General features: G+C 40.7%; 1 protein-coding gene across 1 annotated transcript in view; it reads left to right on the forward strand.

Moving 5' to 3' along the window:
• The window catches only part of GCH1 (GTP cyclohydrolase 1), a 34,008-nt gene extending 25,907 nt beyond the window's left edge, over positions 1 to 8,101 (forward strand). The window contains exons 4-6 of the mRNA XM_087820369.1: positions 4,177 to 4,208; positions 5,057 to 5,141; positions 5,965 to 8,101. Of these exons, the coding sequence (XP_087676495.1) occupies positions 4,177 to 4,208; positions 5,057 to 5,141; positions 5,965 to 6,091 (244 nt within the window). The 3' untranslated portion in view covers positions 6,092 to 8,101. The remainder of the gene's footprint in view (positions 1 to 4,176; positions 4,209 to 5,056; positions 5,142 to 5,964) is intronic.
• The last annotated feature ends 5,225 nt before the right edge of the window (positions 8,102 to 13,326 follow it).

Below are 13,326 nucleotides of genomic sequence, written 5' to 3' on the forward strand. Positions count from 1 at the left end.
ATGTGAAAGGTGTGCAGTGGGTACTTTTCAAATCATAAAACAGCTTGGCAGACTCCACAGGCCTTGGTCTGAGCACCTTCTCTAGAAGACACACATGGGTGATGCGTTAGGGAAGTGGGTTCTAGAAGGATCCAGTGAGATCTTGGAATAAGTGGTAACTTGGGGGTAGAAGGAATAATCTTTGGCTATTTCCTTTCCTAGTGAAAGGAGAAGATCTCAGATAATTAAGCTTTTATGAAACAATACAAGGGAGTTGATTGTTAGCCTGGAGACTGGACCTTAAACTAATAGGGTTAGAATTTAATGGGGGGGAAAAAGGAACACTAAACCAAAGAACCGAGTGTATGCTACTTTCAGATATGTTGTAAAAAAATTGTCTATGAAACAGAAGAGAAGGCTAAGATTTAACCCAAATGTTGACCCCTGCTCCTTGTAAGAGGTAGGAGTATTTAGGGGAAAGACAAGTAATAAAGCAAAACGCCACTGTTCACTTGGACCTTGTATGTGAATTTGTTTTGTTGTATGCTTGCCTTTAAACGAATGACCTTTCAGTGCCACGGAAGTCAAATATCAAATAGTAAAGCCTTAAGTAACAAGAAAATGCCAGAAGTGAGTTGATCGGGTTTAACTCTAGTAGAATTCTAGAGTAAACTTAGTTTGAATAGAAATTCCTTTTGCTGCTGAAAATCCATTGAACATGTATTAGTGGTCTTGCCTTAGAATAACTGAGAGGACATAATTAAATCTTGAATTTCGAATCGCAGTGCCTCGTGGTAGCCATGGCTAGTCTATTTATTGAACACCTATAGTGCAAGGACACTGTGCCAGAGAGAGGTGAGGGCAGAGCCTCTGCCCTCCAGGAGGGCGAGAGTGTGAGGCAGCAGGTGCCACGGAAATGCCAAGGTGGCTGTGGCCTGGGAGGGTGGAAGAGGCCCAGAGGCGGAGGGCTGAGCAGAGCTCTAAATGGAAGAGAAGCTCCTCCAGGTATAGTTAATGCATAAGCAAAGGCAAATAAGAGGGGAGGAGCCAGGCCTATGCCAGTGGATAGGAAGCAGATTTGATTGATAGAAATAAGAGATTTAGGCGGGGGTGAAAGGGGGAGGGAGTTAAAAAGGCAGAGTAAGCATTAGATTACAAAGTGAACATTTTTTCTTTCTCAGTTACAAAAGTAACAAACATACTAGTTAAATTAAAATACAAATGAGTGAGTAAAAGGGAAGTTTTTCTTTCCTATTTTCATTTCCCAGAGTAGAAACTAGATATTTTTTTTTCACTATCCTTCTGGAAAATTTCTATGAACACACAAACATAAACACAAAGCTCTTTAAAATTAGAATAAAACAAAGCCAAAAAAAAAGTGGAGGAGACCATACCCTACATTCGTACAACAGCTTAAAAAAAATAATGTACCTCGAAATCTCTTACACATCTTTTAGTCCAAAAAATCCAAGTTCCATGGTATTTCTTAGACTGATTAATAGAATTCATTGAACCAGTCTGATATAGGTAAATATAGACTACAGTTTGAGGCTACTGTTAATAAAAAATGCTTTGGTGAACATATTTTTATACATTTGTATACTTTGAGCATACCTGTAAGATAAACTACTGGAGTAAAATTTACTGGGTTAAGGGAGCTGAATTTTCCATGTTACTAAATTATTCTCCAAAAAAAAAGATTATACCAATTTATACTCTAATAATAAAGAGTGTGCCTGCACACTTTTGCCAACACTGGGTTTCATCACACTTTTCAATCTTTACCAAGCTGGTAAGTGGGAAATGATACCTGTTGTCTTAATCTGCATTTCTTTAATAGAATAAGGTTTAATCTCCTCAGAAACTTGCTGCACTTGGCCTTGCTGATTTCCCCGTTGGGTTGCTTGCCGTTGAGCTCTCTGAATGGTGAAGCAGTGAGGTCAGGGGCTGCCAATAATTTCTCCAGGCTTCTCATTTGTCTCCTGATTTTGTTTTACAGTATTATTTTTCCATAAAGAAGTTAAAAACTTTCATGTAGTCAAAAAGTCGTGTTTCCTGGGTTACTTTTATATTTAAATCTTTGCTCCACCTGGAATGCATTTGGGGGCAAGGAGTGAGGGGGAACCCACTCATTCCTGTTGCGTGCTCCCCGACCTGCCACACCCTGCTCCCCTCCCGTTACTCTGCTGCCTTCTTGCTCTTTGCTGCGACTCCCTGTTGGGCTTTCTTATGTTCCTTCTAGATTATACGTTAAACTCCTAACTCCTCTTTGACTCGAATCTCTTAGGGTCCTTAAATTTGCTCTCATATGCTGCTAAAGATGCTGCTGCTCTTTCATAGCTCCCCATAGCTTTAAACATAAAGTTCAAACTCCCCGCGTTAGCCGCGATCCAGCTCCTTTTCCCGCTGCATGTTTGCTTTCTGCTCTAGCCATGCCTGAGGATTTGCAGCCTGGTGTCAAGCCAAGCTTGTCAAGTCCAGTTATATCATAAAAGCAGCCACAGAGAAAAATATTACCTACAAGGTAACAGCAATTAGACTGACAATTGGTTTGCCAGTGGCAATATGGAAAGGCCAATAAATGTCAGTGTCAGCCTAGAATTCTGTTCCCAACAAATACTTGCCAACAAATTATCTTCAAGAATGAGTACAAAAATGTACAAATTTTTTAATTCAGGGAAGCTATATGATTTTTCTTACTGCTGAGAAGACAGAAATTCGCCTACTTTTTACTTGAAAAGAAAAATAGATAAACTGGGAATAAGAAATCATAAACTCTGAGCATGGGGATCCTGCTCACCACATAATTATATATGTAGTGGGCACTCAGCGATACGCATGAAGGACTCCTTTGGCATGAGAGCGGCTATCTACCAGAAACAGGTAGCGCTGGTGAGAGTAAAACGTTACAGGCATTCCTATTAAAGCGTGGAGCAAAATATGGATGCCCAACATCACCACCGTTATCTAATGTTGTACCTGAAATTTTACTTGAGAAAAAGAAATGAGAACTATGAGAAGGAAGATCACCTGGAAAACGATCAGAAGTAATAGATATAGAAACTTGACCCAGTAAGAATAAGACATATTTTCTATCTAGGAGCTGAACCATCCTTTCTCAGGTTTTTGTTCAAAATAAAATATATATATTGGAATTCCTTCAGTGTTGTTAACCTGCTGGGAACACAGAAGAATCAGAGTGGCTCCTGCCTTCAGGTTGAGTGGTGAATGGGGCGGCCTACCATTTACTGACTTAATTGGCTATACCAGGTATAAAGGAGCAAGTTGTCAGTTCTATCTGAGACTCATATGGGTGGGGGTGGGGGGGGCTGGGGGAAGAGCCTTAAAATTCTTGACTGAAAGGCCACATTTTAAATAAAAGGTCCTTAATGTGAATTGTTATTCTAAAATGGGTGATTCACAGCCCTAGCCAGATATGCCAAGGTTCCGGGTTTGATGCCAGCCCAGGGCACATACAAGAGGCAACCAATGAATGCATAAATAAGTGGAACAGCAAATTGATGTTTTTCTCTCTCTAAAAAGCAATAATAATAATAAAAAAGAAACAAAATGGGTGATTCACATGGCTATCTTGACATTTCACAACTAGAGTGAAAATGCTGAAAGGAGAAAAATCACCACTTGACCAATTGTGTTATAAGCTAAGATCTGTAAGCTTTTATTTTGGGAGGGGGCCAATCTTGTTGATTGCTGATATAGAGCTATTATGTAAAGAGGTGTCTGAAGAAGCCTGTTCGGTTCTAATCTGATTATCCTAATAGGTTTAGTTGGTACAGCAGTTGGCAGTGGTCTAGCTACTAATTAACAAATAGTGTTTTTTAAAAATTTTTAACTTGAACTTTAAGCTATGATTAAACAATATGATTAATTAGAATATTTGATGACTTGGGAGCTTTAAAATTACCCATCTCTAATTGTGTTTTCCATAAGTGAACTTTATACTCTTAATTCTCTGTCTCTTTGGGGACGTAGGGAAGCAGCACCCCATCAGAGCTGGTCTCCTTCAGGCCTTTCCTCTTCACATTTTTCTGTAGATTTTATCTTTCTATCCTGTAAACTCGAATCTCTGCCCACCCGCTACACTTGCTCCAATAAAGCCCTTTTAGTCTTAAGGAAGCCTTAGCAATTTCACTTTTCAAAATTTATGATTAACTAAAACAAGTCTTTCTTTTTTAGGATTGTAGAAATCTACAGTAGAAGATTACAAGGTAAATTTTAAAACAACTTTTTTACAGAGAGATTTTTTTCATAAGGAAAAGGCAGTTTGTGTCGTTCTCATTGTAAGTGTGATGCATGTGACTTATAAACCTCACAGAAGATAAACCAGAAAATATCTGCTGTGCACAGTCCTTCAAATTTTTATGCACATACGAACATTTTAAAATCAATGTATTTTTATTACATTTCAGAACGGACTCATACATAATGGGCTTCACTTACCTTTTTTCCCTATTTCCCCCACTTGGCATCTTAAACATCCCCCCGCAGACAGGCAAGTGCCTCCCTTGTTTTGCCTGCTGTTCCGCATGCCATTGCACGGCCCTGCTGTCTGTGGCTCGGTTTACTCAGTCCCTGCTCTGATAGACATTTGGGGGTTTTGTCAGCTTTCAAATGGCTGTAATGCTGCAGCAAATGTATGTATTCAAAGATTAGTTGTGTATTCAGCCCAGGAATTGCATTATTGAGGTTAAATCACTGGTTTTCAACATTGCTCTAAGTACGATTCAGTAATCAGACGGTGACCCCTTTGTTAGCCCTGTTGCCGAGCTGTTTTTTCATTTGCTCTGCTTTACCTCTGGAGGTGCTTGTTGTCAATATCCTACTGGGCTCACTGCGCCCCTGAGCGCAGGTGCTGTTCCAGCCCCTTCCCTGCAGAGGCGCTGGAGGGCCTCCCGTGGCCCAGAGAGCAGGCAAAGTCAGCTGGTAGAAGCTGGTGTGTCTTGGCTTTTAAATCTCACAGAAGTCTGCTTTTTAAGATTTTTGCTGTCTAGAGACAGCAAAAACTTTCAGCTGTTCGTGTCAGATACTTAAACTGAGCTCCTTGTCGCATCCACAGTTCAAGAGCGCCTCACGAAACAAATTGCCGTAGCGATCACAGAAGCCTTGCGACCTGCTGGCGTTGGGGTCGTGGTTGAAGCAACGTAAGTCTGTATTTGCCTTTAACAGTGTCATAGCGGTGCATGAAAATGATATTCATTTCATTTACTGCATTGCCAATACGGAACCAGGGCGTGGGAGACGTGTGTGTGGGCTGTGGAAAAGTAGGGAGTCATAAACTTAGGGGTAGTGATTCACACAAGCAGCAGTGCTGTGTGTCTTCTCTTGGTTTCTTCTTTAGCTCTTTGTTGCTCCAAGCAGAGTTTTCTAATGTTTTGACCCGTATTTTAAAAATAGAGAGAACTAAGAATTGGTACAAAGGGCACCAGAGGATACTTCTCTAAGTTAGAATCACTACGAGAATTGCACACAGCTCGTGGGCAAAGTTCTCGTTTATTCTGGCCTGGCACAAACTCTGTGCTGTGCATGCTGGCCGGCTTCACCAGGTCGCTTAAACTCGCTGTGGCCTTCATCCTGGATGCTGGCCGGTGAGCCCTGCTTGCTCCGCTGTTCCTCTGAACACCTCAGCTAGCATAATGCTGTCTTGGTCTTAAAGACCAAGTGAGAACTCCGGGGTTTTTTAATCTCGAAGTTACTGTATCTCCACAGATGACTTGTATTATTTTCACCCAGGGAGAATATTCCATTTTCCCCTCTCCTGTTGGATGCCTTAAGGACTCGACCACTGAGAAGAATAAAAGCTATAAGACTAAGACACTTTAAAAATTTTTTTTTTAGTTCAAATTTGTCTAAGTGACCAATTTGGTCATTGTGAACTCAGTTTAATCAGATTTAATTTTTTGGGCCTGCTTTTTATTTTAAAAACCAAACCAGTAACTGTTTGCCCTCTGTTGCCTTGTTTTGTAGACACATGTGTATGGTAATGCGAGGGGTACAGAAAATGAACAGCAAGACTGTGACCAGCACGATGTTGGGTGTGTTCCGGGAAGATCCAAAGACAAGGGAAGAGTTTCTCACTCTCATTAGGAGCTAAACTTCCAGCGCGAGCCTCGCGCTCTGCAGATCTTGCCTCTGGTAGCATTGGTTGTCTGGCTTCAGCTGTTTGTACAATTCCATTCTCAATTGTAATAGATGTGAAACTTACTCCTTGTCACTAATTGTGTTTAATAATTATTTATTGCAAGTCAAATACAAATAATTTTAATATGGGGGTGGGCACTCTACTTTCTTCTTGCCACCGTTTAGTGGCAACAGTCAAGCACACTGCCAATAGAGCTAAGTCATACGCACACTGCCGCTGTCCTTCCGATAACCCAAGGATGCTGGGTAAGGAGAGGAACCCACGTGTTTTGTTCAAATAGTCTGGTAATTTGGTTCAGAAGCATAGGAGTGTTGGGAATGGGAGAAAACTATGGCCAATATGCTGCCTTTTCCACTCCCCAAACAAAAATGGTGTAGTGCTTAAACTAAGCTATTGGACAGGGTGCAGCTCTGTTCTGCAAATTCAAAGTCCACCAGGCTCCACATTAATCATGTTTATTAAACCACTGGTAACACTTTATTTTTTATGTATTTATTTTCTAACTGTCTAGTTGTAATGTTAGTCACCAAGGCAAGGTGGTGAATTACCTATGTCTTTTATTTTACTGTGAGTTCAAAAAGGCACATTTCTACCTTGTGTTCTTGTTAAGATTCAAGTGTAGGGAATCCGTCTCCGGAGTTGTTTACGAGTGCATTCTCATGTCAACAGACGGGTTTAGACATTTAACTCTCTGTGCCTTGATGAGAATATCACACCATGTGGAGTGTAGATACCTTTGCCTTTATTTAAAAGCCATTATTCTATAAGACTCAGTACTGACACTGCAAATAACCAGTCCTCAAAGTTCTACCTTTTGAAATTTCTTGGGAGCTTACTTACTTTGTGTGTTTTTTGCAGGTGCCTCAAAACTTTTTTTTATCTTAATAGTTTTTCTAAGTATTCCAGAAATTCTTGAGTGTTCATCACTTTCAGGTCCGCAGAACCATAGCTTCCGTGAACATGAAAGCATGCAGAATGGGCTAACTGTGGACTGCACTGTGAGCTGTGTCCAGTGTCTAATGACCGCTGTAGTGTTGGTGTCCCTGAAAATTGCACCATAATCTTCTGGAATCCCTGGAAGATACCGGAAGCCCCCATACTGGTTTCCCTTGTGGCCTGCGAGGGTCTTGTCTTCAGTGTAACTCTTCAAGTGGTCCAGGTCTTTTAGTCTGGGAAACTGTTGCCTTATCAATGATTGTCTTAAAGTTTCCTCTACTGGGGCAGCGTGGGCCAAATTAAAACAACAAAATAGCCCAACTCTCCTGCAAAACACAAAGACCATCCGCAGAGAAGCGTCTTGTTTGGCTGACCTAGTGCTCCTCAAATTTATCCCATTACCTTAAGAAGAATGAAGTACATTGCTTGCTTTAACTTGAGTGGTCCGATCTCTGCCACTCTGATGCACTTTGTTTGGCTTATGATGAGACAAAATGGCAGAGATTTAAAAAAAATTCCCTACTTCCATTTCCTATATTTTTCTATGGAGTTTCTAAAGTACAATAGTGGTTGATTTTGAGTTCCTTTTAAAATCAAAGCTAATATATACATTATCCTGCTTAATATTTAGATATTTAGAGGCAGAATGAAGCACTCAACTCATGTTTGGTAATTTAAAGTAAAAACAGGTGTGACTCGAAGGACCAAAGAAACTGTTACCTATGAATTTATCTTTCTGAAATCGATTGTATTCTTTTTTGATGACTTTGCTCTAACATTCCCTAGAAGTGTTCTCATAAAGGTCTACTGTATCCACAGGCTGTTTTCTTATTGGTAAATGCAAGGTAATTACCTTGTCTGTTTTACTCTGGTCTGTAGTACTTCAAAACTACCTTTTCATATCCATCACTATGAGTCCATTTTGGGGACTTTTAACATTGTTCAATTAAATTGTCTGAATTTTATGTATGTGTGTGTATGTTCCTGAAGTTAATTCTATTTAAATTATTAAAGTGTTACAACTTTGTTCTTGTGAAAGTAGTTTCTTTTTGAACCACTAGTACAGATATGGCTATTCGATTGTTTTCATTACATTGTGTTAGCAAAGGTACTTTCCATAAGGGCTTTTTGCAGCCACGAGGCTATTAGAATATAAATCCCAGTGGCAGTGCAAGTTAACCCCAGGCTCCCTGTTTCCCTTTGGTATTTGGGTTGGGTGCTCCTGCCCTCACCCTCCTGCAGCAATGGGAAGGGGAGATCTGGGATGAGAGTGGGGGATCTGAGTGGTCCCCATGTCCCTGCTGTTTTAAGCTTAAGTTTGAGTAACTGCAGCCTCCTGAGAACTGGCGCTATCTGTGTTGAAGCAGCTGGGGAAGGAAGGGCTGGGGCACGGAGCCAGGCAGTGCCAGGGGCGGAAGAAAGTTTTTCTCCCTCTAGAGAAGGGTCCATCGTGGGTAAAACTTCCAAGTGCAAAGGTTTTGCTGCCTCTTTTCTGTCTGTGCCATCATTAGCCTCTTTCCTGGTGGTCTCCTCTCCGATCCCTGCTCCACCTAGGCAGAGCCCCCTGCCCTTGCCAGCTGTCAGCAAGTCCAGCCGCTGGTGCCCTGGAGGGGCCTGTGCTCGGAGCACCCCGAAGACTGTTGGGTATCACATCTCGTCACCGAAACTAGGAATGCTTACTGAAATAAAATCCCTGAACCGCAACGCAGGTGCCAGTGAAACAATGAGCAGCTCAACTAAGCCTAAGTCGCTGCTCCTTTTTTCACTAAAGATTGATTGGCTGAGTTTCTTGTTCTGTCACTTAGTGGAAGAGCAGGTACAGACACCAAAGATCTTAGAGAGGCTTCCAGTAAACAGGACACTGGGTTCATGACAGGCCTGGATCCTCCTGCTGCAGGTGAATAGGAGAGAATTAATAGATGAGTTCAAGGCAAAGTGTAGATTCCCCACAGCCCTAACCCTTTCAGAGGCACTTGTTTTATGTTTATTTTAGTCATTGTTACGGAAAAAATAAAACTTAAAACAGTAACCCCCATACATGAACCTCCATGTACCTATCTTCCAGCTTCAATAAGTCTCAACTCCTGGCCATCTTGATTCCGCCATACCTCCTGTCCCCACTCCATTATTTCAAAGCAGATCTCAGACATATATTTAAATTTTTATTTTTATTTAAATGCTTTTCCAATTAACACTTGACATAAAATATTATATTAGTTTCAGGTATACAACATGTTTATATGCCTTATGGGAATGATCACCCCAATAAGCCAGATATCATTTTATCCATAAATACTTCAAATTATCTAAACAAAGGAATCATGTTAAAAAAAACACCATTATACACACACAAAAATGCTTCTATGTTAACCATCCAGTCAGCTTTCAATTTTTCCCTATTGTCTAAAATGTTTTATTTTTATAGTTTATTTGAGTCAAGGTACAAATAAGTTCCATACATTGCAATTGGTTGATCTGGGTTGTGTTTTATTGTAAAAATCGCATAACAAAATTTACCATCTTCACCATTTTCAAGTGTATAGTACAGTAGTAACTATATGCACATTGCTGAGCAACAGATCTCTAAAACTGCAAAACTGAACCCCTATACCCATTGAACACCTCCGCTTTGTCCCCTCCTCCCAGCCCCTGGTAATCACTATTCTGCTTTGTTTCTGAATTTGACTACTTTAGATACTTCACGCATGTAGAATCATGCACTTTCTGTCTTTTTGTGACTGCCTTTCACTATGTTGAGTCTTTCCTTTGCTGCATAGAAGTTTTTAAATTTTTAAGTTTGTTGCCTGTGTTTTTGCTGTCGTATCCAGGAAATCATTGCCCATTCCAATATCATAAAGCTTTCCCCTATGTCGTCTTCTAGGAGTTTTATAGTTTTAGTTTCTACATTTAGGCCTTTAATCCATGTAAACTTAATTTTTGTATATGGTGTAAAGTAAGGGTCATTTTTTACATTCTTACCAGTTTTGCCAGCACCATTTGTTGAAGAGATTATCCTTTCCCCATTGTGTCGCCTTGGTGCCTTTGGGAATGATCATTTGATCACGTGTGAGGATTTGTTTCTGGGCTCTCTCTTCTGTCCCATTGGTCAATATATCTGTCTTTATGCCAGTATTACACTATTTTGATGATTGTGGCTTATAATACGTTTTGAAATCAGAAAGTGTGAGGCCTCCGAGCTTCATTTTTCTTAAGATTGTTTTCGCTGCTCAAGGTCCTTTAAAATTGTGTGTGAATTTTAGAATTTTTTTCTGTTTCTGCAAATGATACCATTGGGATATTGATAGAGATTGCATTGAATGTGTAGATTGCTTTGTGTAGCGTGGACATTTTAACAATATTAAGTCTTCCAATTCATGAATGTGGGCTATTTTTTCCATTTATTTGTGTCTTTAATTTCTTTTATCAATGTTTTGTAGCTTTCAATGTACAACTCTTTCACCTTGCTGGTTAAGTTTATTCCTAGGTATTTTGTTCTTTTTTTAAAAAATATATCTTTATTGATTTCAGAGTGAGGAAGGGAGAGGGAAAGAGATAGTTGAAACATCAATGATGAGAGAGTCATTGATCGGCTGCCTCCTGGCAGGCCCCCTACTGGGGATCGAGCCTGCAACCCAGGCATGTGCCCTGACAAGGAATTGAACCGCAATCTCCTGGATCCTAGATCCATGCTCAACCGCTGAGCCACACCTGGTGGGGCAGTACTTTGTTCTTTTTAAAAAAAATAGACTATTTTTAGAGAAGTTTTGTTTTCACAGTAAAATTGAATGGAAGTTACAGAGATTTCCCATGTACCTCCTGTTCCCACTCATGCATGGCCTCCCTTGTCATCAACATCCCTCATCAGAGTGGAACATTTGTTACAATTTATTAACTTACAATGACACGTCATTATCACCAAAGTCCAGAGTGTACGTTAGGGTTCACTCTTGGTGGTGTACATTCTGTGGGTTTGGACAAAGGTAGGATGACATGTGTCCACCGTGATAGTGTCATTTAGAATAGTTTCTCTGCCCTAAAAGTCCTCTGTGCTCCACCTATTCATCACATATTTTATTCTTTTTGACACTATTGCAAGTGGAATTATTCTTTAATTTTTTCTTTGAATAGTTCATTGGTTGATATGTTTTTTAAATCCTTTAAAGCTATGAAATCACCTCTCATTCTTTCTTCCCTACCTTTTCCTTGCACTTATTTGTCCATTTCTTCCTGGAGAAGCCCTATGCTTACCCTAAGAAATGTCCACTGCTTGAGTGTCTGTCTGAAATAAGTGAAGCCAGTCGGCAGAGGAAAAGGTGATTCTCTGTTGCAGCACTTCTCCCTGTCCTTAAACTCCCACTCCGGAGGCAGCCCAGGTGGGCCTGGTACTGCTCCGCCTTTACCCTGAACACAGCTCTCCTTTGTTTTGTAATTCAGAGTCACTCACCCTCCCAGGTATGAACGGCTCACTCGTGTGTGTGTGTGTGTGTGTGTGTGTGTGTGTGGGGTGGGTGGGTGGGTGGGGGAAGTCTGTCCTTTCTGGACAGCCTTCAGTTTTAAAACATCTGCTACGTGACTTCCTTGGCTGCCAAGATTTTTGTGAAGGTGGGAGGGTTATTATAGGACTGGAAATAGTGAATCACACAAGACGTGGCATAACCTTGAGGACCTATCCCTGAGGAATTCCACGGTTTAGGTGGAATGGTAGAAGTGCCTGGGTGTCTGAATTCTTCAGTTCCATTTCCATGGCCCTCTGAGTAAGAACACCGGGCTCTGGCTGACCTGGGGTGGGGAGGGAAGTGACACACCGCGTCTTGTCCTGAAGCTGCTGCTTTTACTCTCCCTAATGGTGTAGTTAGGACAGCTCCTAGCACACGCATTGCACAGCCCTAATACGTCCACCCACGTTTCCACTTATTTCTACATTCTCCTGTTTGCTTTGAGCAATGTGTTTACAACTCTGACCTTTTGACAAAACCCTTTAACTTCTGGAACTGACTGTGCTGCCCAGAGAGATGTGGTTAGACTGTTGGTCAGCGCTGAGAAGGCTGTGTGGAGGGAGACCTGTGATGAAATGCCTGGACATGTGAAAACATCCTCCGAGGCTGTTGCACTACACTTACGCTTTGCTGATTTTCTCCTGATTTTAGGATGAGTTTCTTCTCCTCCCTCCTTTTCCTGGATCTTTTCAAGTTTGAAAATGTGCTGAACAAATAGACAAGTCATATTTTTCTTTCTAATTTGCCTTTTTGTGGAGTTTCCCGTTATATTTGCGATGATACTAATTTTTACAGTCATGTTCTATCTTGACTGGTAAACTTCTATATGGAGATTTTTCTCTTTTCAGAGCCATTTCATGTCTAAAACTAAGGAATAAACTGAATAGGAAGCAGAAAAGCTAGTAAATAAAAATCAATTTAAAATGACTATCAGGGACCATAGAATTAGTTCATATTGGTAATTTGCAAAGTACCTTTAACCAAGGACAACTAATTCAAGGGCAAAATTTCTCACTTCTCATTTCTGGGTATTTCTGACAGGTGGTTCACCTGGGCTCAAGGAACTGGTGGACTTGAAACCTCTATCAGATCCCATCCTACTTGCTCTTGCTCAGCAGGTGTCAAAATCACCTCACAATGAAGGGATGGGAGGAGAATGGCTTCTTCTGTCAATACTTGAATGTTTTGTTAACAGAATTTCCATATAAATGTAATATTTAAAACATACTTATAAAAAATGTCATGTGCTCTTGAAGTATAGGTAGGTTAACACTGAGTTCTCATGGACTTTTTAGCTAGAACACTGTAAAAAAAGATTAAAATCAAGGTAAGACCTCAAATCCTGAAAACTGATAATTTATGTTCCCTGCATTTTGTGTTTTGGGGGACAGAAGAGAAATCTTCCAGATTTAATGGTGTGTATGTGTGTTTGTACTCAAAGTTAAATCTGGAAAACTTGTTGTAAGGTAACACTTTTTTTATGGGGTATATTAAACTTTTAATGGTGCTTTCCACAGGTATTATTTTCTCAACAGCTCTCTTAAGAACATTTCCATTTTATCAGTGAGCAAGTTGGGGCTCAGGGAGGATTGCATGACTTGCATCACTGCCACTGGGTTAGAGCTGAGTTTCCTGTGTTGACTCCCTCTCTTGGTCTTTCCGTTAACCAATGGGCCCAGGCCATTGGATCACCTCTAGCTCGCCATTGAAGTTGGTTATCTTTTCTAGTTGACCTCTGTAACCTCAGCCACCTCC

This window comes from Miniopterus natalensis, chromosome 1, assembly GCF_054644295.1.
Source record: "Miniopterus natalensis isolate mMinNat1 chromosome 1, mMinNat1.hap1, whole genome shotgun sequence".
In the NCBI taxonomy this organism is placed as follows: domain Eukaryota; kingdom Metazoa; phylum Chordata; class Mammalia; order Chiroptera; family Miniopteridae; genus Miniopterus; species Miniopterus natalensis.